This window comes from Gymnoscopelus microlampas (genome assembly GCF_963454915.1).
Source record: "Gymnoscopelus microlampas genome assembly, chromosome: 12".
Lineage (NCBI taxonomy): Eukaryota > Metazoa > Chordata > Actinopteri > Myctophiformes > Myctophidae > Gymnoscopelus > Gymnoscopelus microlampas.
The window spans coordinates 52,096,767-52,121,709 of NC_139949.1; the positions used below are offsets into that span (position 1 = coordinate 52,096,767).

Genomic DNA, 24,943 nt, shown 5'->3' on the forward strand with positions numbered 1-24,943 from the left:
TTTTGAATAGCCAAAGAAATCCTAAAATGTCACAGATGCGTTCCCGGTCTCCATAAAGCATGAGCCGAAGGCGTTTATCGAAACAAGCAAGACAGTTGGCTAGTAAACTGACACTAGATGTTATCTTGAAACAGAGCTTCTATGGTCCTGCTGTTCACCTGAATATGTGTACTGTACGGTGGTGGAAAACGTACTCAAATGTTTTACTTAAAGGGTCTACACCATGAATTTAAAAAATAATAAAAATATTTAATATCATATTGTTTATGTCCCTCAAAAGTTTTTCCAAAGGTTTGAGCCTAAATCAAGCCTCAGATATGCTCATTCCAACTAACTTCTCTCTGGCTTATAAAGCACTTTCACCTGCAATACGACATTGTCCTGTTTGGCACGGGGCGCTATTGAGCCAGTTTGTATGCATGTTATCTCCTGGTTCTGTGTGGAAAAAGTACAAAAATAAAATAAGAAAACAATAAGAAAAATATATTTTTTTTTTAAAAGATTTTTTTTTTGGTTGGAACTGAAAAACAGGAGTGATTGTAACGCTAGTGACGTCACTTTCAGGGCCAAATCAGTTTGGCCTGTTTTTAGACCAATTTACAGAAAACCCCAGATTTGCTGTGAAAGCCTGAGTGTTCAAACTGGGGTACTTTTTGAGGATAGAAGAGAGGTAAGGGAGACCAAAAACACACAAAAAAGAAGAAAAAGTTAAAATTCATGGTGTAGACCCTTTAACACATTATGTGCCAGAGTTTTATTAAAACAGGGTACATCTAGTGCCAACGCCCCTTACCATGTTCGCCGAGTTGTTTAGCGATGTAGTCGCCAATACGAGGACGCGGATGTAAACAAAGGCTGCGTGCACGACGGTGGAGTGTCCCGACTATCGCCTGGAACAATAATATTTCTAACGCGATCCGCCATTGCAGAGTGATCGCCCATCTAAAACGGCTCGTTTCCATCATGTTAAAAAGAAATGGAGATATGAAGCTTTTTCTCAAGCTTTTGTACTCTTTCTAAAAGCACAAAAGTATTGATATCAAAATGTACTTAAAGTACCAAAAGTAAAAGTACTAAAATGCACATCGTGTCACATCGCGGCACGTTGTGAGCTTGTAGATCTGCTATTTTCAAATAGCCTAGGTATAAAATAGGGCTAAAGTGGTTAATGTATGTTTCATAATGTAATAATTTATATCTGAAAAAAGTAACTAAAGTTTTCAAATAATTGTAGTGGAGTAAAATTACAATATTTACCTCTGAGATGTAGTTGAGTAGAAGTAAAAGTATTGACAACTGGAAATACTCCAGTAAAGTAAAAGTACCTCCAAATTGTACTTGAGTACAGTACTTTGGTAAATGTTCTTAGTTACTTTACACCATTGGTTCTCAAAGTGGGGTCCGGGGACCCCCAGGGGTACTTGAGGGGGTTCCAGGGGGTCCCCAGCTAAATGATGGACAGGGACCAGATGGACCCTTATGGGTCTGTAACTCTGAGAGTGTACAAATGGAACCAAATGGACCCTAACGGGTCCATTTGGTTCCATTTGTACACTCTCAGAGTTAAATTAACATTGATTTTACAATATGAATTGGGGTCCCAGACATGCCATTAAATGGGGGTCCGTAGCCTAATGCATGTTAAACTGGGGGTCCTTGAAATTAAAATGGTTGAAATTACTGCTAGAGCCGTACAAATCTTCTATTATGGGGGTCCCTGGCTTATCTCTTCAAATGGGGGTCCGCGGGCTAATAAGTGTCTATTTGGGGGTCCTTGGCACGAAAAAGTTTGAGAACCACTGCTTTACACCACTGTTAGTGTATCGTTGCTGTCGGGCAGAAACCTCTTATCTCCATTTCTATCTTTTTTTTTTTTTCCCATAAATTAACGCCCCTAGTTGATCATACTACAGCCTCACACAAAAAAGCATCAAAAGTAGCAGATCTACAAGCTCAAAACGCAGCGCGAAACGCAGCGCGAAACGCAGCGAGAAGCGACGTGTTTTGAGCTTGTAGATCTGCTACTTTTCATCCTTTAAAAAAAATACAAAAATTGCTGGCAGAGTGGGCAAACAGAGCCAGAAATGAATCTGGCAGTGACTGAGTAATACTTTTACTCATGTAAAACATTTGAGTACTTTTCCACCACTGGATTTTTACATTTACATACGCTGTCATGCGTGTGTCTCTGTGTGAGTTCTTTGTTGTCCATCAATAATGAATGAGGAAGGAGGCAGCACAGCAGGGTGGTTAGGAGTTCACCGGGGCTGAAAGTTCAGCTCCGCTAATGGAAAACATGCTGTGAAGTCTGTTTGCTAACCCATCCAGACCGGGACACGCATCTGTGTGTCATTTTAACATGTGTTTGGGCTATTCAAAAATATAGCAGATCTACAAGCTCATAGCGCGGCACCGAGTGCCGCGCTATGAGCTTGTAGATCTGCTATTTTTGAGCTTGTAGATCTGCTATTTTTGAGCTTGTAGATCTGCTATTTTTGAAAATAAATTGTGAAAATATGTGCACATCTTTGAATGTGTATGTATTTTAAAGCGAATATTTGTAACTCTAATCTCTGCTTCTGGGGGATTCTACAAATATCTTCTAAATACAAACTGTTTTTTGAAAAAACGGACCCCCCCCATGTTCCAGGGACCCCCCAGAAGCAATGATTTGAGTTTAAAAAATGGTCTCTTAACAAAACATATATATATATCTATATATTCAAAGATTTGCACACATTTTTACGTATTTTCAATAAAATAGCAGATCTACAAGCTCATAGCGCGGCACTCGGTGCCGCGCTATGAGCTTGTAGATCTGCTATTTTTGAATAGCCAAAGAAATCTTTAAAATGACACAGATGCGTTCCCGGTCTTGATGGGCTAACAAATGAAAAAGACCTGATAACGTGTCTCTCACACGCACACACACACACACACACACACACACACACACACACACACACACACACACACACACACACACACCTCTTATCAGCCCAGGGCTGGGTGGGTGGGAGGGGGCTTGACAGAGATGCCTGCGTTGCAAGATGTTTTTCATGCTGACATAAAGCTCTCTTCAAATGCCCCACTTTCCTGTAATTGGCCAGATATGAGCATTGAGCACGCACCTGATTTTCACTCCTACCCCTCCTAAGGCAAAGAGATGATTTTAATTTACCTTTTTGTCGTTACTTCGAAAACATCAATATTTCATCAAATTTAGAGGCCCTGTTGTGGAGTTCTCTAGATGCATCACTTAAAGTCTTCACTATCCTTCCCAATATTTAAAACAATACCTCATTTTTTCCTTACTCCATAGAGACACACGACCGGAAGCGGAAGGCCTACAATTTTTTTTTGACACAGCGCCGCTACTCGAGGTCCGTTAGAACGATGAACTGCAGCTCTCAATGCAATCTCTATGAGAGGCATTGTAAAATACCGTCATTTCACTGGTTAACTACTGAAGCTGTTTTTTTGTGTTCTAATAAACTGTCCCATTTGTTTAATTTATCCTTTTTAATGTCCCATATCTGTCATCTCGATATACTACCCACAATATACTATAATATACTCCATCAGTGTGTCAAAAGTTCTAGCCTCTGAAATCTTACGTTTAAGTGGTCGCATGGTATATACGTCACGGACGCATCCCTTGAGGTTTTCAATACCCAGAAAACCGGCGAAAGTGGCCGTTTTCAATATGTTTTGGTCATTATCTCTGGAACAGAAGTTCAAAGCTTGTTGGATGCGTGACTTTGAGGACATTAAGCACGCTTTTTTTTCGGGTTGTTTGGGGTTTTTAGGGGAGGCGAGATCTTAGTTGGTCAGACGACCGCCTGTCCTGCCTCTACAGTGGCTACGTCAATGGTCGGCGCTCGGCGCTCGTAAAGGCAGTGATGTCACTGAAATGCGACAACTTGTCTGTCTGCCGTCTACCCTCTGCTGTGTTAACATTATGGGTAACTCGCTAAAGTGGCAAATTAAATGTGAAACACATCAACTATTAAGAAAACAAGAAGATATGTTGACAAAGACACTCCATACATTTGGAAACATATTTTTATTTAAATCAATATCGTCTCCAGTTAATGTAGGAATATTTTGAAAGTATGATAATTCTCATATCCTCTCATAGGGAATGCATTGGCAGCTGCAGTTCATCGTTCTAACGGACCTCGAGTAGCGGCGCGGTCTCAAAAGTGGGCGTGAATTTGTAGGCCTTCCGCTTCCGGCCGTGTGTCTCTATCGATTTAGTAATCTTTACCAATTTTTTTCTTTTTTTTTTTCTTTTGAGCAGTTTGTGTGTTTTTATTTCTTTATTTGCACCACTGCTCCCCTTGGAAACTTGTATTATTTTGTATTGTTCTTATTGAACTTTTAATCCTGTTGTTTAATGACTTCTCCCATGAAGGAAAGGATTCCAAGTAAGCTAGCCGGCTTCTTCCTTTCCTTGCACAGAAACTTGCCATTAAATATATGTTTCTATATGTTTTTATAACAATGTGCTAATAAACTAAACTAAATTAAACCTTTTGAATGCCCCGGGAAAGATAATGTCAGTCTTTTTTTTTGGGGAATATAAATAAAACATTCATGTTTTTTATTGTTACGGCTAATTCACACTAAAGCCCTGTTCCCACGGGATCAGTATTATGTGGGGACCTCTGGTGATTTAGACATTAACCCCTGACATCTGGTGGGGTTTTTTTTTGTTGGCGCAGTCACACTGGATAAGCAAAGTCTGTGTTTTACTTGAAATTACGGACATTATCCATTATCCTTAAACATAAAATACTTATATCTGCTATTTTTGAATAGCCAAAAAAAATCTTAAAATTACACCAATGCTTTCCTGGTCTTAAAGGGATATTTCACTTTCAAAACAATTTTGGGTCATTTTATCGTCTACTCAGGCTTTGGTGAAACCCCCCCCCCCCCCCCCCCACAGACACACACAGTTTTTAAGTATTCAGTATTTAGATATTTGATATTCATTTAATCAGACACGCCCCCTACCTATACAAACCCATCGTAACTTCAAACTACATTTTTAACATGTTATATTAATCAAAAACACCCGTCCTTGGTTCTGGTGACTCATCCTGCCCTCCTAATACGTGAGGGGGGCTGTGTTTTTTCAATTACTTTTGTATCTTATTCAATTTTATTGTATTTAACGCTTTCCTTTTTCCAAAAATAATATAAAAAAATAATGAAAAAAGTAATTGGAAAAACATGCTTTCCTCACATAAGGACAATATCAGTCACCAGAACCAAGGACGGGTGTTTTCCGATGAATTCACCCATATGGCTACATTTCTTTTTTTAAGTGAAATATCCCTTTAATGGATAAAAAAAAGGCTCAATGCTGGCTGGCATGCATCTCTATGGAGGTGGACCATTATAATATCCCCCATCATCCACTCCGCTGTGTATAACATGCTTTTATAACATAGATGACGTCGGTTATGAGCAAAGGATTCTTAATGATATGCTGTTCTATTCATAAACTCCAGGACGTAAGTCCGAATCCTTTGAAGGACAATCTGTTTTTTCTCTGTGTGTGTCAGGATACACAGTAACATGTGTGTCAGGATACACAGTAACATGTGTGTCAGGATACACAGTAACATGTGTGTCAGGATACACAGTAACATGTGTGTCAGGATACACAGTAACATGTGTGTCAGGATACACAGTAACATGTGTGTCAGGATACACAGTAACATGTGTGTCAGGATACACAGTAACATGTGTGTCAGGATACACAGTAACATGTGTGTCACAGGATACACAGTAACATGTGTGTCACAGGATACACAGTAACATGTGTGTCAGGATACACAGTAACATGTGTGTCAGGATACACAGTAACATGTGTGTCAGGATACACAGTAACATGTGTGTCAGGATACACAGTAACATGTGTGTCAGGATACACAGTAACATGTGTGTCAGGATACACAGTAACATGTGTGTCAGGATACACAGTAACATGTGTGTCACAGGCTACACAGTAACATGTGTGTCACAGGCTACACAGTAACATGTGTGTCACAGGATACACAGTAACATGTGTGTCAGGATACACAGTAACATGTGTGTGTCAGGATACACAGTAACATGTGTGTCAGGATACACAGTAACATGTGTGTCACAGGCTACACAGTAACATGTGTGTCAGGATACACAGTAACATGTGTGTCAGGATACACAGTAACATGTGTGTCAGGATACACAGTAACATGTGTGTCACAGGCTACACAGTAACATGTGTGTGTCAGGATACACAGTAACATGTGTGTCAGGATACACAGTAACATGTGTGTCAGGATACACAGTAACATGTGTGTCACAGGCTACACAGTAACATGTGTGTCAGGATACACAGTAACATGTGTGTGTCAGGATACACAGTAACATGTGTGTGTCAGGATACACAGTAACATGTGTGTCAGGATACACAGTAACATGTGTGTCACAGGCTACACACTAACATGTGTGTGTCAGGATACACAGTAACATGTGTGTGTCAGGATACACAGTAACATGTGTGTCAGGATACACAGTAACATGTGTGTCACAGGCTACACAGTAACATGTGTGTCAGGATACACAGTAACATGTGTGTCAGGATACACAGTAACATGTGTGTCAGGCTACACAGTAACATGTGTGTCAGGATACACAGTAACATGTGTGTCAGGCTACACAGTAACATGTGTGTCAGGATACACAGTAACATGTGTGTCAGGATACACAGTAACATGTGTGTCAGGATACACAGTAACATGTGTGTCAGGCTACACAGTAACATGTGTGTCAGGATACACAGTAACATGTGTGTCAGGCTACACAGTAACATGTGTGTCAGGATACACAGTAACATGTGTGTCACAGGATACACAGTAACATGTGTGTCAGGATACACAGTAACATGTGTGTCAGGATACACAGTAACATGTGTGTCAGGATACACAGTAACATGTGTGTCAGGATACACAGTAACATGTGTCACAGGATACACAGTAACATGTGTGTCAGGATACACAGTAACATGTGTGTCAGGATACACAGTAACATCACCAGTCGTAAATATAACTCTGAGAGAGTACAAACACAACCAAATGAACCCGTAGTCAGTGGTGGAAAAAAGTACTCACATTTTTTACTTAAGTAAAAGTATCAATACTGCAATGTAGAATACTCTGTTACAAGTAAATAGTCCGGAATTCAAAATTGACTTGAGTAAAAGTACAAAAGTATTGGTATCAAAATGTACTTAAAGTACCAATAAGTAGAACGTACTCATTAAGCAATAATGTCCCATTTCACAAGTTTTCAAATGCATACAATGTCTAAAAATCTTCTGAAGTAGCAGATCTACAAGCTCACAATGCGTCACATTGTGTCAGAGCTATATTTAAGACTCATGTATTTTTGCGGTGTAGAGTGGAACTCCGCTGGGGAACATATGTTAGTGTTCCTCTGCTCTGTTTGTGGGGGATATTAGCATAATACAGCCTGCACACACACACACACACACACACACACACACACACACACACACACACACACACACACACACACACACACACACACACACACACACACACACACACACACACACACACACACACACCTCTCCCTTGGAGCAGAGCTTCTGTGATCGTCAGCTTCGCTCCAAGGCCCGACGTACAACTCTGATTCGCTCGCTCGCTCGCTCTCTCTCACCCTCTCTCTCTCGCCGTCTCTCTCACTTCTCTCCCTCTCTCTCCCTCCCTCTCTCTTGTACCTCTCTCTCACGTTTCTCCATCTCTCTCTCTCTCTCTCTCTCTCTCTCTCTCTCTCTCTCTCTCTCTCTCTCTCTCTCTCTCTCTCTCTCTCTCTCTCTCTCTCTCTCTCTCTCTCTCTCTCTCCCTCTCCCTCTCTCTCTCTCTCTCTCTCTAAACAGAGCCAGTCTTCTTCCTGTTGAATGATAATCACATTCTTCCTAGAAACCAGAATCAAGTTGTATTTTGCTCGAAAAAAAAACCCAAAACAAAGAAAAAACAGAAGCTTTTCCTCAAAAGCCGTCATCTATGATGGATGTTGATGCCTGCAGGCCTTCAGTTCCCATGGGAACTGATCAACGTATGTGTGCGTGTCCTATGGAATACAGTGTGAATATCGTTGCATATATTTCCCTCCAAAATGAGGCATTTATTTGCTATTTGAAGGGAGAGAGAGATTGGGGGGGGGGGGGGGGGGTATTCGTATACGCAGTGGTGTAAAGTAACCAAGTACATTTACTCATAAGCACTGTACTTAAGTACACTTTTGAGGAATTTTCACTTTACTGGAGTATTTCCCATTTTCAATACTTTTACTTCGACTCCACTACATCTCAGGGGCGAATATTGTACTTTTACTCCACTACAATTATTTGAAAACTTGCATATATAAATCATTACATTATAAAACATACGTTAACCACTTTAGCCCTATTTTATACATGGGCTATTTGAAAATAGCCGATCTACAAGCTCACAGCGCGTCGCATCGCGACGCGCTGTGAGCTTGCGATTTTCAAACTTTTAAGTACTTTTACTTTAGTGTATATTTTGATGCCAATACTTTTGTACTTTTTACTCAAGTAACATTTCGAAGACGAGCCTTTTACTTGTAACAGAGTACTTCTACATAGTGGTATTGATACTCTTACTTTAGTAAAAAAAAACGTCAGTACTTTTTCCACCACTGGTGAATATCGTTGCATACATTACCCTCCAAAATGAGGCATTTATTCACCATTTGAAAAACGTGGGGAAGAGAGAGAGAGAGAGAGAGAGAGGGGGTATTCATAGGAATGTAAAAGCATCTCTGCTCTCCCATGCAGGAAAACGTTTATGAGATGTTTATTGAATATTAAACTCTCCCTCTCTCTCTCTAGAGGTCGTCCGTGGACGAGCGAGCGAGCGAGCCCTCCGGCAGCGTTTTATTGGCAGTCATCTCTCTCAGTCCTCCACAATATGGCAGGGGTTCCCAAGGTGAGGTCTGGGGACCCCCCCCCCAGGCAGTGGTTCCCAAGGTAAGGTCTAGGGGACCCCCCCCCCCACCGAGACCGATTAAATGTTTCTAAATGCTAACGGTTTTCTGAAAGAAATATTGCTGCTATTTATCAGTTGTGCTCAAACTTTTCCATGCAAGGACCCCCACAATTAGGCCTATATGTATTTGGCCGTGGACCCCCCATCTCAACATATGTTGTAACAGGGACCCCCAGAAGCAAAGGTTTGAGTTTTTCCTTAACTATAACTATATATAAATATATATATATATATATATATATATATATATATATATATATATATATATATATATATATATATATATATATATATATATATATACAGTATATATTCAAATATTTGCACAAATGTTCACGATTTTTTCAAAAATAGCAGATCTACAAGCTCATAGCGCGACACTCAGTCCCACGCTATGAGCTTGTAGATCTGCTATTTGTGAATAGCCAAAGTATAAAATATGGATAAAGTGGTTACACAGATGAGTTTTGCTAAAAACTAAAAGCCTGGACCAACCAGTTAATGTTCCGGGAATAGGACATTTCCCCAACCAACCAGAGTGCAGTGGGCGTCGCTCCAAATGTTGTGACGTCAGGGCGCGGGGCGGGTGCTGACGGACAGATCGGTGAACCAATAGAATCCGGCGGAATTTTTCTCCGCAGATTTTGAACCCGCCCGTCTAGACATGATATTAGACACGCTAGGGCAGTCTAGTGTCGAAGCGTCCTTGAGCAAGACGCTGAACCCCTAATTCAGGGAGGGCCACTATATTTCCACAGTCAATCCAGGGGGCCACATTGCATATACTGTCGGGCCATTCTTTGTCACGCAAAAGTAGCAAAAATAGCCGATCTCCAAGCTCGAAACGCGTCGCAGTGCGACGTGTTTTGAGCTTGTAGATTTGCTAGATCTTTGCTATTTTTTAATTGGAATCCAGATTTTGTTTGTCTGTTTTTGAATTGGAATCCTGAAAAGTAACATTTTTATTGTATTTCAAATGCATTTAGTTATGCTTATGTTATCTTTATGAACTTAAATACAAATACATTGGACATGAAAAAGACAATATAATTGTAATACTAGCCATTAAGCTACTAATATAGACTGAAGTCATTAAAGCGGGTCATGTTTGCATGTTTGTAATCATAACAGCTGAAATCAATAATATATCAGTATTCCGATAATAACCTGTGGGCTGCATTAAGTGAAGGTGGGGGCCGCATGCGGCCCCCGGGCCACCAGTTGCCCATGTATACCTTAATTGCTCCACGATGAGCAGGTTTTCCTCCACCGTCGGTGTGTGAATGTGTGTGTGAATGTGTGTGTGAATGGGTGTGTGAATGGGTGAATGTAATGCACAATCTGTGCATTACATTCACCCATTAATGTAAAGTGCTTTGGATAAAAGCTCTATATAAATGCATCATTTACCATTTACTAATCAATAGATGAAAAGTAATTTAGTGGGTGAACTATCTCTATTTTTTTTGGCGACTAGCTCTCCCACCATGCCGTTCTATATGCTCACCCCATAGACACCAAAAAATAAAGTGCCCAAAATGCTCAGAAACTTTGCCTACCCCCCCCCCCCCCCCCCGCTGCGAACAAATACAAATACATCGGGCTCCGTTTTTGCCTCAGACCACCGGAAGTGGGTGAAACAAGCACTTCAAACCATTTGAGTAATGGTTTAGATTTGTATTATTTTTTTATTCATTTTGTTACAGCTTTTTCATTCACCCCGCCAAAATCGACCACCCAAAAAAACAGTTAGGAGCACGGATCAGGCCATTTGGAGTGGATTGGTGGTACTTTGTAGTGACACTATTGTGGGTCCAGACTTAGCGAGCTGCAGGCACACTTAAAACGTCTTAGAAATGTTGTTTCAATGAGGTTATCTAGGTTTCTACATCTATGGTAGAGAGGCCTATATATGCTCACCCCGTAGACCAGCTCCCCCACCATGCCGTTCCACATCTTGGTCAGGGCGTCCCGGGAGCCGTACTTGCCGTCCCCCACCAGCTCCATGCGGTAGTTGAAGCCTACGTGCTTGGCGATCTCGGCCGCCAGCTCCACGCAGTATCCCTCGTAGCGGTCGTTGCCCACCAGCTGCTCGTGGTTCTTCTTCAGCATCACGTAGGGAGCCTCCTGCAAGACAAACGCAGAGGTGTAAAGTAACTAAGTACATTTACTCTATATGTGACGCGTTGTGAGCTTGTAGATTTGCTATTTTAAACATTTTGCCAGCCAAAAATACATAGTAAAAAAAAAGTGCTCAGGAGCCGAGATACAGCCCTTTTCAGTAATAACTTAAAGGGTCTACACCATGAATTTTAACTTTTTCTTCATTTTTGTGTGTTTTTGGTCTCCCCCACCTCTCTTCTGTTCCAACAAATACCCGACTTCGAGCATGCAGGCTTTCATAGGCTATCTGTGGTTTTTATGTAAATTGGTCTGAAAACAGTCCGTCAGATTTGTTCCCCCTGCCTACGTCACGTCTGGGAACAATTCCTCCCGTTTTTCAGTTCTAACCAAAAAAAAAAATCAATTTTTTCAATTTTTTTTCTTATTTTTTTTTTTACTTTTTCCACACATAACCAGGACATAACATGCATACAAACTGGCTCAATAGCGCCCCGTGCCAAACAGGACAATGTGGTATTGCAGGTGAAAGTGCTTTATAAGCCAGAGAGAAGTTAGTTGGAATGAGTATATCTGAGGCTTGATTTAGGCTCAAACCTTTTGAAAAACGTTTGAGGGACATAAACAATATGATATTAAATATTTTTAATATTTTTTAAATTCATGGTGTAGATCCTTTAAACAAGAAGTGAATGGAGCAGCAAATCTTCAGATGATGATATCTTGGGTTCTGAACGCAAGAATGTTTTTTTTTTTTTTCATATTTTTTCAAAAACACGTCAAACACGTCATTGGCACCCAGCGCCATTGCGGTAAACACGTGAAACACGTCAATGGCACTCAGTGAGTTAACCTGCGGTGAGTTAACCAGCTAGGTACTGTATGTTAGGAATCTCCGTTTATAGTCATCTAGAAGATAATCTATGCTGTCAAGACTTCGTAGGTCGATCGTCTCCATTTATGGGAATCTCCAATTATGGCTACTGCTGGCAAGTATGCTCTGAACGTTCTCAACACTAGTCATTAAGCTACTAATATAGACTGAAGTCATTAAAGCGGGTCATGTTTGCATGTTTGGAATTGTAACAGCTGAAATCAATAATGTATCAGTATTCTGATATTAACCCATTAAGACCTGAGGCCGATTCTACAAAAATGTCTTCTAAACAGTTTTAAAAAAAAAACGTATGTTTCTATATCAGTGGTTCCCAAACTTTTTCACGTCAAGGACCCCAACATGATATGTATTTGGCCGCGGACCCCCATCTCAAAATGTATTGTTCCAGGGACCCCCCAGAAGCAAAGATTTGAGTTAAAAATGTTCCCTTTAAAAAATATATATATTCAAAGATTTGCACAAATTTTCACGATTTCTCAAAAATAGCAGATATACAAGCTCATAGCACGGCACTCGGTGCCGCGCTATGAGCTTGTATATCTGCTATTTTTGAATAGCTTAAGTGTAAAATAATGCTTTTTTAGCTCAAATCAAAAAGTGACACAGATGCGTTCCAGGTCTTAACCTGCGGGCCGCATTAAGTGAAGGTGGTGGGGGCCGCATGTGGCCCCCGGGCCACCAGTTGCCCAGCCCATGTATGTTTATACAGGTTCTTACCAGGATAGTGGTGACTATGTAGGTTCTGTTCTGGAGGCCGCTGAACTCCTCCACGACGCGGGGTTTGTACACGGCTATGCTGACGTAGCGTTTGTTCTCGTTCCAGTAGCCCACCTGGACACAACAACACGACATGGAAGGGTTAACTTAAAGCGGTGCCATGGTTTTGCACTTTTTCTGTTTTTAATGCGTTTATGAGGTTGATAGAACTTCATTAAGCCCCCTGGTGGTGTTTTATTTATGGTGTTTTATGTCTTCTTGACTATTTTGAGTTTCTACCTGGAGGCTGACACCTTGAGGCCAATAGAAAACCAGCGCTTTAGTGACATAGTAAAAAACTTACCCTCCCCCTCGTTATCATAACACAACAGGTGTGGGCATGAGGAGGAGGAGGGACTAGGACAGGTGGGTGGTGCTAAGGTGGTGGAGGAGGTGAGAACCAGGTATACTTAATGAACTGGAGGCGTGTCCACATAAAAACATAATTTTAACAATTTCTGTAAACTTTTTTGAAAAAAATCTTCCTCCTAGTATAACCATAAAACCTGATGATGTTTTAGGGGGGGAAAAATCTCTGAAAATCATGGCTCAGTCCCATTATAGTCGGAACGTACCTTCATAGGACCAGCGTTGGTCAGCTCCATTACACTCAGTGTGTAGTTGGTACGGTGGCCTCGCTCGTCAAACTGTACGTGACCGCTCAGTCCCTTCAGCTGAACCTGGTTCAACGCACATGCACGCCACACACACACACACACACACACACACACACACACACACACACACACACACACACACACACACACACACACACACACACACACACACACACACACACACACACACACACACACACACACACAGGTTAGGGGTTGAATTAACTATAAGTTCAGCCCCGGCTTGTGTGCATAGACCACGCCGGCGCTTGTTTCTCGCCCGCTGCGCGGATCAGGCAACGCTTGTTTGTTGCGCGCACGTGATTGGCTCAAATGTTGTGATCATTTGGACGTTGCACACATCCCGGAAGTGAAAGTGCGAGCTGATATTTTTACGATTTTTTAGAAGTGGAGACACATGTGTGAAGGTGGAAATGAAAGTAGACGATATTATCTACTTTTGCATGAGCGATTTTTGTAGCAAGTTTGACTAGTCTGGCTTAACAAGCTTCAAATGAATACATCTTTATCAAATACCTTTCCCATTTCAATGAATGACACAGCATTTGAAAGCTTAATTTCTGCAAAAGAAAGGATCTAAATTCCCCCCCCCCCCCCCTTGTGTCCCAAAGCACTGTACTCGGACCAACATCTTTTATTTTTGGTATTGTTATTTTTTTACGTGCTTTTTTGTTCGTCTTTTGCTTTTAATATTAAACAAATCCAATGATGTAAACGGTACAACGACAACAACTCAATCTTAATAAACTTTCCCTTGGAAAGAATGAACACGTCCTCTATATGTATTCACCTGTTTCCTATAGGCTGTGTGTTTTCCACTTCCTGTCGATTTGATCCAATGAAATCCAATGAAACTGGTCAGATGACCAATGATATCCAATGAAATCGACAGGAAGTGGAAACAAACACACAGCCTAGGAAACAGGTGAATACAACAAAACATTTGTGCAAATCAAATAAATAAATCAAACTAAACCGGATGTGCCATATGGTGGATTTCTACCAACAACCTCTGTGGTTGGGGGGGGGGGACTTTACCACCCTGAGCTCCCCTCATTTTTCACAACTTTTTGCAATGTTCACGAGTTTCCTGAATTTTAACACATCGGGTGCCAGCATTTTTTCATAACAACTTACGTTGGGTGGCAGCATTCTCCCCATTGACTGCGCTTTACTGTTCCATGGATGATTACATCTTCTATTAAATATACTTTTCGTAAGCCTCTCTTCTGGCAGTTGGGTAAGGCGGTTCCACAGTCTAATCATTTCACATCTCTGCCTTATGAGGCAGCTTTCCCAACCTGTGTCACCTTCAATGGCCAACTTAGTGGTATACTTGTGCACCCCGAGAAAACACCTTAAAGCTCTACTCTGAATATTTTTACATTCGGTGGCCTCCTCAAAGCCCCATACACCTGCTGCATAAAATAAAATGGAAGAAACCATAGAGTCAAAAAGCTTGGTAAATGTAGCAAAACCTAAATCAGGGCACATTTTCACTTTACTTAATATGGCACCTAATGCTCTACCTGCTGAGTCAGCCAATACTTTCCTCCCCTCAGAAAAACTCATAAATTCATGAAAAACAAAACCTAAGTATTTATATGAGGGGACATAACTCAAAGACATTGACCCAAAAGTAAAACTATGGTTACTCTGCTGTTCAGCTTTCCTTCTAAAATGTATAATCTGAGTTTTCTCTCTGTTAATGGCAAGTCTCCATTTACTGCACCATAGACCCACAATATCCAACATTTTCTGTAAATTTAACACATTTTCAGCCATCAGAGCAATGTCATCAGCATATAAAAGAATACTCAAATTAATATTTTCAATTGATAGACCCAAATTGGCCTGCTTGATTTCCTGAGCTAAATAATTTACATAAAGAGCAAACAGAGTGGGTGAGAGCACATCTCCTTGCTTCACACCAAATGGAGTGGGAAACCAGCCGGTTCTGAGGTCGTTTAACTGCAGGCAAGCGACTGGGGCTTTGTATAAAGCTTTGATGGCATTATACAATGTACCGTTAATACCTGAGCAGAGTAACTTGTATTCCAACAAGTCTCTATTGATCCAATCAAAGGCTTTTTTAAAATCAACAAAACAAACAAATGTGCTTTTACCCTCCTCTAGTCTAGCTCTTACCACAGATGAAATAACAAAAATATGATCAATACAAGCCCTGTTTTTTCTAAAACCGTTCTGTTCATCCACCAACACATTATTGAACTCCAGATAATCAGTAAGTCTCTTATTTAAAACACTGGAGTACAGCTTATAAACTGTACTGAGCAGGCTGATGCCTCTATAATTTAGAGGAACTCTAGGGTCGGCCTTTGGAGATTTTGGAATGGGTATAATTATTGATTTGTCCCACACAGAAGGTGTGATGCTAGTATTGAAACAAGTTTGACATAGTGTGTGTAATACAGACAACATATGAGGGGATTTAAGCACCTCATTGGGGAGTTCCTCCACACCCACTGCCTTTTTTAATCTGGCTCTGTCTATAGCATCCTGAACCTCCTGTATTGTTATATCATTATTTAGTGTATAATGTTGGTATGCTGTATTCTCATTGTACATCCCCTCCTCAAGTTCATGTTTTAATTTACAAGTTTCTTTTAGAAATTGCTCATTAACGAGAGGAAGGTTACAGCAAGCATACAGACCACTATACTCTTTCTCCCACTGTTTTAAAATCTGATTGGTTTCAAATGAGGATTCACCATTTTCCATTAGGATCTCCATTGGTATCAGCTTGCTCTTTTGGGGGCCCAATCTATTTATTTCTCTCCAAAATAGCTGTGGGTTATTAAACTGTGCTTGATCTAACTGTAAAGCTTGCCCTCTCCTAAAACGTCTCTTGAAAAACCTAAGCCTTCTATCAAAATTAAATTGACATTTTTTAAATTCATCCTGAAGAATCCTCTTCCTGCCCTGATCTTTACATTTTACAAACACTTTTTCAGCTGTGCGCAGGTTAAGCCATAACCCATTCAGTTCATTATTCCAATATGGTTGTTTGGTTCTATAAAACTTCTTAACATTATTTCTAATGGAACAGTGTTTGTCTAATTCTTTATACAGAAGATTACACAATTGTCCATAACACAAATCTATATTATCCTGAGTTCTGCTACAATTTTGCAGCTGATTTATAACCTCAAGGAGAGCATTTTGGCACGTCTCAGAAGACAAAAAGTTTCCTGGGAGATGTCTACTCCATCTTTTTACACCCTGCTGCGCCTGCGAGTCTACAGTCCTCTGAGTATGAATTTCACCTGCCTGAAAACGCACACAGAGCACCGAATGATCAGGCAGTCGGCTGCGCTCATCCAACAGTTTAACAGCATCATATCCAATTTTTTCTATAAGCTCAGAGGGAGTGTAAACACAAAATTCGCGGCATGTGTTTAAATCAGCATGTGGGGTCACAATATAGTCTACCACAGCTTTACCCCGCGTAGAAATAGACGTGAAGTTATCATTTTCTGGGTTTAACCTTCCATTAAGCACACAACATTTAGAATCTTTCAGAAATTCAATGAAGGTTTTCCCATGTTTATTTACACCTGTGTCCAATGCAGTCCTAGGAGGAATATCATCTTCATCAACATAATCTTTATGATCTGCAATTCGACTATTCAAATCACCACAGATATAAGTAGCGTCTCCATTTGCTGTGTATATCAATGCCAATAAATGATTAAAGAAAATATCTGCGTTCCGTCCCCAAGTTGAAGTTTCAGGGGATAAATAACAAGAAATAATAAAAAAAGAATATTGCGACTCCCTGTGTTCAAAACGTAAACAAAGAATTCCATCATGCACTTTATCCACAATGTTAACGGAGAACTGCTCACAGACAGTGTTCTTAACGCAAAGTCCAACACCACCAGAGGCCTTGACAGCTCTCCTGTGCGCAATACGATTATGACCGAACCAAGTAAATCCCTCTAGAACAAGAGAGTCGTCGGATAAGTGAGTCTCATTCAGAGAAATGAAATCAGGATTTAGAGAATTGAGCAATACAGTTCTGAGTTCACAGTTTGTTGAGGTCCACCCGTTAACATTCCAATTGATCAACAGAAACGGTTCTGTACTCACGGGCTGGGCATGTTCTCCTCAATCGGTTAGAGACGAGTTACGAGGCGTGTTTGCGCTCTCGCCGGGTCCCGAGGGCATACGTTTCACCAGCCGCCCGTTTGCAGCGATATAAAAGTCCTTCCCCGCTGGTATTTCACGCAGCAGGGCCGTGAAGTTTAGGTCCACTAGCCGTTCTGTGTGCGATTTCGCCGATGACACATACACCTTTTGGAAATTGTCACTGCTCTTGAGCTTGACTTTTCTTCGGAGCACAGCCACGTACAAATACGTCCATAAAGGAGTTGATGTTGGCACTCTCGATATTGAAGACAGGGATGAGATCTCCAGATTCATCAATGCCAGAACCATTGATGCTCATGATGCACACTGGAGAACAATGGAATACAAGATCCAGGACAGAGTCCCTGCTGTCACCAATCTCGCTATCCACACAGATGGCCAGCAGAGCATAATCTTCAGAGAAGGCTATGCACAGGAGGCCCTAGCGGCAGCCAAACCAACTACATTGCTTGCCTTCTTCCAACTAAACAGCAGGGACCCTGACGCAAGGCAATATCTTTACATGCAGATTCCAGAACATTACAAATGGGATGCAAAGGACCACATGTGGCAAAAAAGAGTCCACCAACTCAAGGATGCAGAACTTCCAAGTACAATAGGCAGGATGTCCAATGTATCAGTGCTCCAAGGAGAAAGATTCTACTTGAAACTGCTCCTAGGACATATCAGAGGACCACAGACCTATGATGACCTTAAGGTATATAACGGCAACCACTATGACACTTTCAAAGACACTGCTCTAGCCATGGGCTTGCTTCAGGACGATGGAGAATGGATTACCGCCATGCGTGACGTCTCAAGCTACGCTTCCTCAAGGAAAGTAAGAGAAACCTTTGCCATCATCCTCCACTACTGTCAACCTTCAGAGCCCAAAGATCTGTTTGAAAGATTCTTTGAACAGCTTAGTGAAGACTTTGTCCATGAGGAGGCCACTGCACAGAGGTGCCCTACAGATGCAGTAGACACAACATTTATACACAATCAGGTACTACTTGCAATTGAAAACGAGCTCTCGCAAATGGGAGGTAGTCTATCCAAACACAATGATATGCCACAGCCAAGACCACTAACTGAGCAGGAAAAACTGACACAAATCTTCAGATCTGAAAAATTCAACATAACACAGCAAGAACAAATTGTAAAGTCACTTGCTCCTAAGCTCAATGGAGAACAAATGGCACTCTACGAAGCTGTCTATCAGGCAGTACATGCACCAAAAGAAGAAACCATCACACGGCAGTTCATTCTAAACTCCCCAGCAGGTTATGGCAAAACCTTTACCTTTAAGGCAATTGCAGCTAAGATTCGCGCAGAGAATGGCATTGTACTGTGTGTGGGCAGCACAGGCTTAGCGGCACAGAACCTGGAGGGTGGTAGGACAGCTCATTCAAGATTTAAGATCCCAATCCCCATTTTTGAAGACTCTGTCTGTGCCATCAACGCCGAGTCCTCCCTGGCTAGGCTCATCAAAGAGAGAAACTTGATAATCTGGGACGAGATATTCAGTGTTAACCGATTTAATGTTGAGTGTGTGGAAAGAACACTGAGGGACCTCATGCACTCGCAACAACCTTGGGGTGGCAAAACTGTCCTTCTGGGTGGAGACCCTAGGCAGACACTCCCTGTTATTAAAAGAGCAAGCAGAGCCCAGTTAGTTACAGCATGCATCCAGATGTCACCACTGTATCCTCTCATGAAGCACCACAAGCTTAACATCAACATGAGGACAGAAACAGCTGAAAGGGACTTCTCCAACTATCTTCTTGCTTTAGGGGACGGAAAACTCCCTCACGAGGACACAGAAGTTCAAATCCGAATTCCACCACAACACTTGGTTAAGGATCTGAATACTCTGATTTCTTCCACCTTTCCTGACCTGCAAAATGGATGTATCAACAAAGCCAACCTTCTCAAAGGCACTGTATACACTCCTCTGAACAATGACATCCGAGAAATCAACAACATATGCTTGGCTGACTTACCTACAGAAGAGAGAGTCTACCTTTCAGCCGACTCAATTCAGGAGGACGACCACAAGGATTACGTGACTGTGGAATTACTCAATTCACTGACACCCTCTGGAATCCCTGATCATAACCTCAAATTGAAAGTAGGCGCACCAGTCATGCTGCTTAGAAACCTGCAATCAGGTCCTGACCGCACTCTCAAGAATGGCACCAGAATGGTGGTAATGCAAATGATGGACAGAGTCATTGAGTGTGAGATTGCAGTAGGCACAAACAGGGGTGAAACAAAACGAAACACCAAGAATACCTCACTATGACAGAGATGAGCTTCCCTTCACCTTCATTAGACGACAGTTCCCTATCCGCTTAGCATTCTCTGTTACAATCAATAAGGGTCAGGGCCAAGAGAATGAACGAGTTGGCATCTACTTGCCTAAACCTGTGTTCGCTCATGGCCAACTCTACACAGCCTTCTCTAGAGGAAAGAGAGCCAGCGCTGTAAAAGTTTTCATTGTGGATAATGACAAGGGCATTACTGACAACATTGTTTATAGCGAACTCCTTTAGGATAATGGGCATAAATGGACACAGACAGACACAGAGATCTCCATATACGGGCATAAAAGGGACACACCCAGACACATACAGAGATGTCCATACATCACAGACACAGATAGCTCCATATATGGGCATAAATGCACACACAGATGGGCATAAATGGACACAGGCAAACAGATGGCCAAAACGGGTCCTATGACAACAGGTATAATGGGGTTTGATTTAAAGGGTGGAGCATTCATTCCCTATTTACATCGTTCCTGTGTAGGCCGGTCCCCGACTAGACCCTCGGCAACCCGAAGGGCTAGACGCTCGGCCGCCCGAAGGGCGGCCGAGCTTCTAGTTTTTTGAATAGCCAAAGATAAGGGGTTAAAAATGATTCTGAGGCTATGTTCACTAATTTAGCTGGGGACCCCCTGGCCCTCCCTCTCCTCCCTCACTCTCATCAATCAGGCGTTTGTACTGCTCATTCAGCTCTCTCTCTCTCTCTCTCATGCTCTCTCTCACGCTCTCCAAGCTCTCTAACCGCCTCTCTAACTCTAACGCTTCCTCCTCCTCCTCGAGTTTCATAAATTCCTTCCACATTTTAATCTCAGCGATGGTCCAACCAACCACCATTGAAAGCACAAAAATCCCCCACAGAAACCTGCCCATCATCGTGTCGCTGCGTACTACGATGTCAAAGTCGACGGTCTGGTCAATGAATGAAGCGAGTGCATGGCCGACACCTTTATTTATAGAGCTCTCCTGAGTCGGTGCGATATGATGTCACACGGGGTCCTTATGACATCATCGTCAGAGAGCCCCCCCGCCGTCATTAGAACTCGTCTATAAACGTATGTTATCATGGTACTTGGAGGCCAGTCTATGACGTCAGTATTATGTCATCGTATTAACGACATCAGGAATGTCCATAAATGGGGCAAAAAAAGGGCCACAGACAGATAATAAGCAGATAATAGGAGATTTGTAGATTTATACATATTGGTTCCAGAAAACGGCTGATCTGACTGACTGACTGACTGACCACCAGTGGTGGAAAGTAACTGTACTTAAGTAAAAATGTTAGGTATTTGTACTTTACTAGAGTATTTCCAATTTCCAATACTTTTGCTTCTACTCCATTACATCTCAGAGGCAAGTATTGTACTTTTACTCCACTACAATTATTTGAAAACTTTAGTTAAAAAAAAATTACATTACATTACAGTCATTTAGCAGACGCTTTTATCCAAAGCGACTTACAATAAGTGTATTCAACATAGGTAGGGAACGAAACTACTAATCACCAGAAGTCTTAAGTGCATTTCCTGTAAAAAACAAGCAACCAAGAGTATACCTAGCGCTAAGGTAAAAGTGCAATATATCAGCTACCTACTTTCTTACACACATGAGATAAAATAGCCAAATGGGGCGGCCATAGCTGAGTGGTTAGTGAGTCCTGCCTACGGAGCCAGAGGCCCTGGTTGCCGCAGGTTCGATTCCCGGCCAGGACAGCATATGTGTCGATGAAATGAAATTCGTCCCTGAGCAAGACTCTTAACCCCTAATTGCTCACAGGTTCTCATTGGAAACAAGACCGCAAGGGCTTTCATGAACGACCTGTTAAAAGGAATTATCCTTATTATCCTTAATCAAATGAGTACGAGCTAATAGATCCAATACAACAATACAACAATAGTTCCTACAACTAGTTAACAACAAGTAGGCCAGACAAAGAGGAAGGGTAGTGTTTCCTGAAGAGGTGGGTTTTCAGCCTGCGGCGAAAGATGGGCAGTGTCTCTGCTGTCCTGACATCAGTGACTCTGCTGTCCTGACATCAGTGGGAAGTTCATTCCACCACTGTGGGGCCAGAACAGAAAAAAGTCGTGACCGTGTAGATCGACCAGAAGGACCGTTGAGTGGCGAGGGAGTCAGTCGCCCCGAGGTGGCAGACCGGAGTGGTCGGGCAGGGGTGTGGGCATTGACCAAAACCCGAAGGAGCTGTTCCTTTCACTGCCCTATAGGCTAGCACCAGGGTTTTAAACTGAATGCGAGCCGCTACGGGGAGCCAGTGCAGAGAACGGAGAAGGATAGTGGTGTGAGAGAACTTGGGGCGGTTGAACACCAGACGAGCCGCAGCTTTCTGAACAATGTAATGTAATGTAAAAAAAAAAAATGTCATGAAAATATTTGAGAACCACTGGAAGCAAGTCTAAACAAGCAAGAACACGTTAGAAACAAGCCCCCCCCCCAAAAAAAAACACAACCCGCAACTACCAACTTTACAGAAAAAAGAAGCCCAAAGTCGCTTATGAAAAGCCGACATGGCAACAACGCCGTGGTAGTAGTGCAGTAGAAGTACTCACCTGTGTCAGAGCTCGTTGGATGTCGATGCCTTGTCCCCACGGAGCCGGTGGATTGGCCAGACACTCGCCGGCGTTGCCGCGGCGAGAGATGTCTATCCGCTGCTTCCTCAGGTTCTGGAACGCCGTGGACATGACACTGATGCCGTCATAGGTCAATGCCCCTGTGAACTGGCCAATGAGAAGAGAGCATATAGGTCAGAGCCCCTGTGTGAAGAACCAATAAGGGGCCAGCTTCCGGGACGTAAATTGAGTCTGTATAGGAAGTGACAGTTCATTATGAATGGCCTGTAAGTCTCGCTGTTTCACCCCTGCTCGTTGCACAAGCAATTAGCCTCCATTCAAAGCTGATGCCGGGGAAGCATCTGTGTCATTTTTTGATTTATTTGGCTATTCAAAAATAGCAGATATACAAGCTCATAGCGCGGCACCAAGTGCCGCGCTATGAGCTTGTAGATCTGTTTTTTTTTTCGTGAAAATGTGTGCAAATCTTTGAATATTATTGGGGCGGTGTAACCGCCCCCTATAAGTGAGGTTTGGACACTGACCAATCCTGCACCGTGATTGGCCAATAGTCTACAACGCAGTCTACAACGCTAACCCTTCCACAGTCAATGCAAATCTATACTTTTGCAAAGTCAGCCAATCACATTACAGCTAGTGTCATCACCACTAGCTGTATTGTGATTGGCTGACTTTGCAAATTCAGGACTGTGATTGGCTAGCGAAACACATGACACATGTGCAGCCCTATGAATAGCAGTATGGACTTAAAAAACACATTTATGTTTTTTTTTTAAGTGAGTCATGTTGTGATGACCACACACCGCCCACTTCACACTGGGTGTGATTTTATATATATATATATATATTTATTTTTTTTGTAACCCAAATCTTTGCTTCTGGGGGTCCCTGTAACTAAATATTTTGAGATGGGGGTCCGTGGCCAACTACATACAATTTTGGGGGACATTTGTAGAATCCCCCAGAAGCAAAGATTTGAGTTACAAAGGTTCGCTTTCAAAACAATAGATATTCAAAGATTTGCACACATTTTCATGTTTTTTCAATAAATACCATGAAAGCTTGTAGATCTGCTGTTTTCAAATAGCCTAGGTATAAAATAGGGCTAAAGTGGTTAATGTATGTTTTATAATGTAATCATTTATATCTGCAAAGTAACTAGTAACTAAAGTTTTCATATAATTCTAGTGGAGTAAAAGTACAATATTTGCCTCTGAGATGCAGTGGAGTAGAAGTAAAAGTATAGACCATTGGAAATACTCCGGTAAAGTAAAAGTACCTCAAAAGTGTACTTAAGTACAGTACTTGAGTAAATGTACTCAGTTACTTTTACACCACTGCTTGTGTTTATACCTTGAGTCTCCTGCGTGGCAGTTTGAGGTCCTTGTTGTCGAAGTCAAGCCACTCCTGGTTGACCTCCTCCACGACGGGGTCAGTGTAGTCCATGAGCTGGAAGCCCGTCACGTTGGGACCCAACTTCTGGAACTCGGTGAAGTTCAGGTCCATGAAACCCTGCCACCCAGTGGTGTTAAAAAGTACTCAAATTATTTATATAAGAGTAGTAATAAGAGGCACCTTTGTTGCTAAATGCTAAGCTAAGATGCTAATATGCTAATAGCGTTAGCATGACGTCACAGGGCACTTTCCAGTACCAAAACCTGCCCGATAGGGGGTAAAAGTATCAATACTGCAATGTAGAAATACTCTGTTAGTAAAAGTAAAGTAAAAGTCCAGAATTCTAAATATGCTCGATTAAAAGTACAAAGGTATTGGCATCAAAATGCTTTTTAAGTACCGAAAGTTAAAGTACTAAAACGTTTGAAAATAGCAGATGTACAAGCTTGTAGATCTGCTATTTTCAAATAGCCTATGTACAAAATAAATACAATGACATATTAAAGAAACTGTGCAACAGTGAGGCAGTGAAACACGTTTAAATAAATGTTTCATACAGTCAGTTTAAGCAGAGGCTTAAACTGCTTATTTCCTGTCAGGGGATAATTCTACCGCCATAAAATAACCCTGTTAAATACTGTACTGTCACTCTGACAATACACCCTCATGTGCGCACAAACAAGCACGTACGCACGTGTGCACGCACACGCACGCACGCACGCACGCACGCACGCACACACACACACACACACACACACACACACACACACACACACACACACACACACACACACACACACACACACACACACACACGTGCGTGTGTGTGTGCGTGTATGTGCATATGTATGTGTGTGTGTGTATGTGCATATGTATGTGTGTGTGTATGTGCATATGAATGTGTGTGTATGTGCATATGTATGTGTGTGTATGTGCATATGTATGTGTGTGTATGTGCATATGTATGTGTGTG

General features: G+C 41.8%; 1 protein-coding gene across 1 annotated transcript in view; it reads right to left on the reverse strand.

The window, feature by feature from the left end:
* LOC311056760 (glutamate receptor 1-like) overlaps positions 1-24,943 on the reverse strand; it is a gene marked incomplete at both ends in the record, with an annotated part of 168,303 nt that overhangs the window by 59,198 nt on the left and 84,162 nt on the right. Inside the window, 5 exons of the mRNA XM_084073566.1 lie at positions 11,016-11,222; positions 12,832-12,945; positions 13,446-13,550; positions 22,555-22,722; positions 23,929-24,087. Of these exons, the coding sequence (XP_083929692.1) occupies positions 11,016-11,222; positions 12,832-12,945; positions 13,446-13,550; positions 22,555-22,722; positions 23,929-24,087 (753 nt within the window). The remainder of the gene's footprint in view (positions 1-11,015; positions 11,223-12,831; positions 12,946-13,445; positions 13,551-22,554; positions 22,723-23,928; positions 24,088-24,943) is intronic.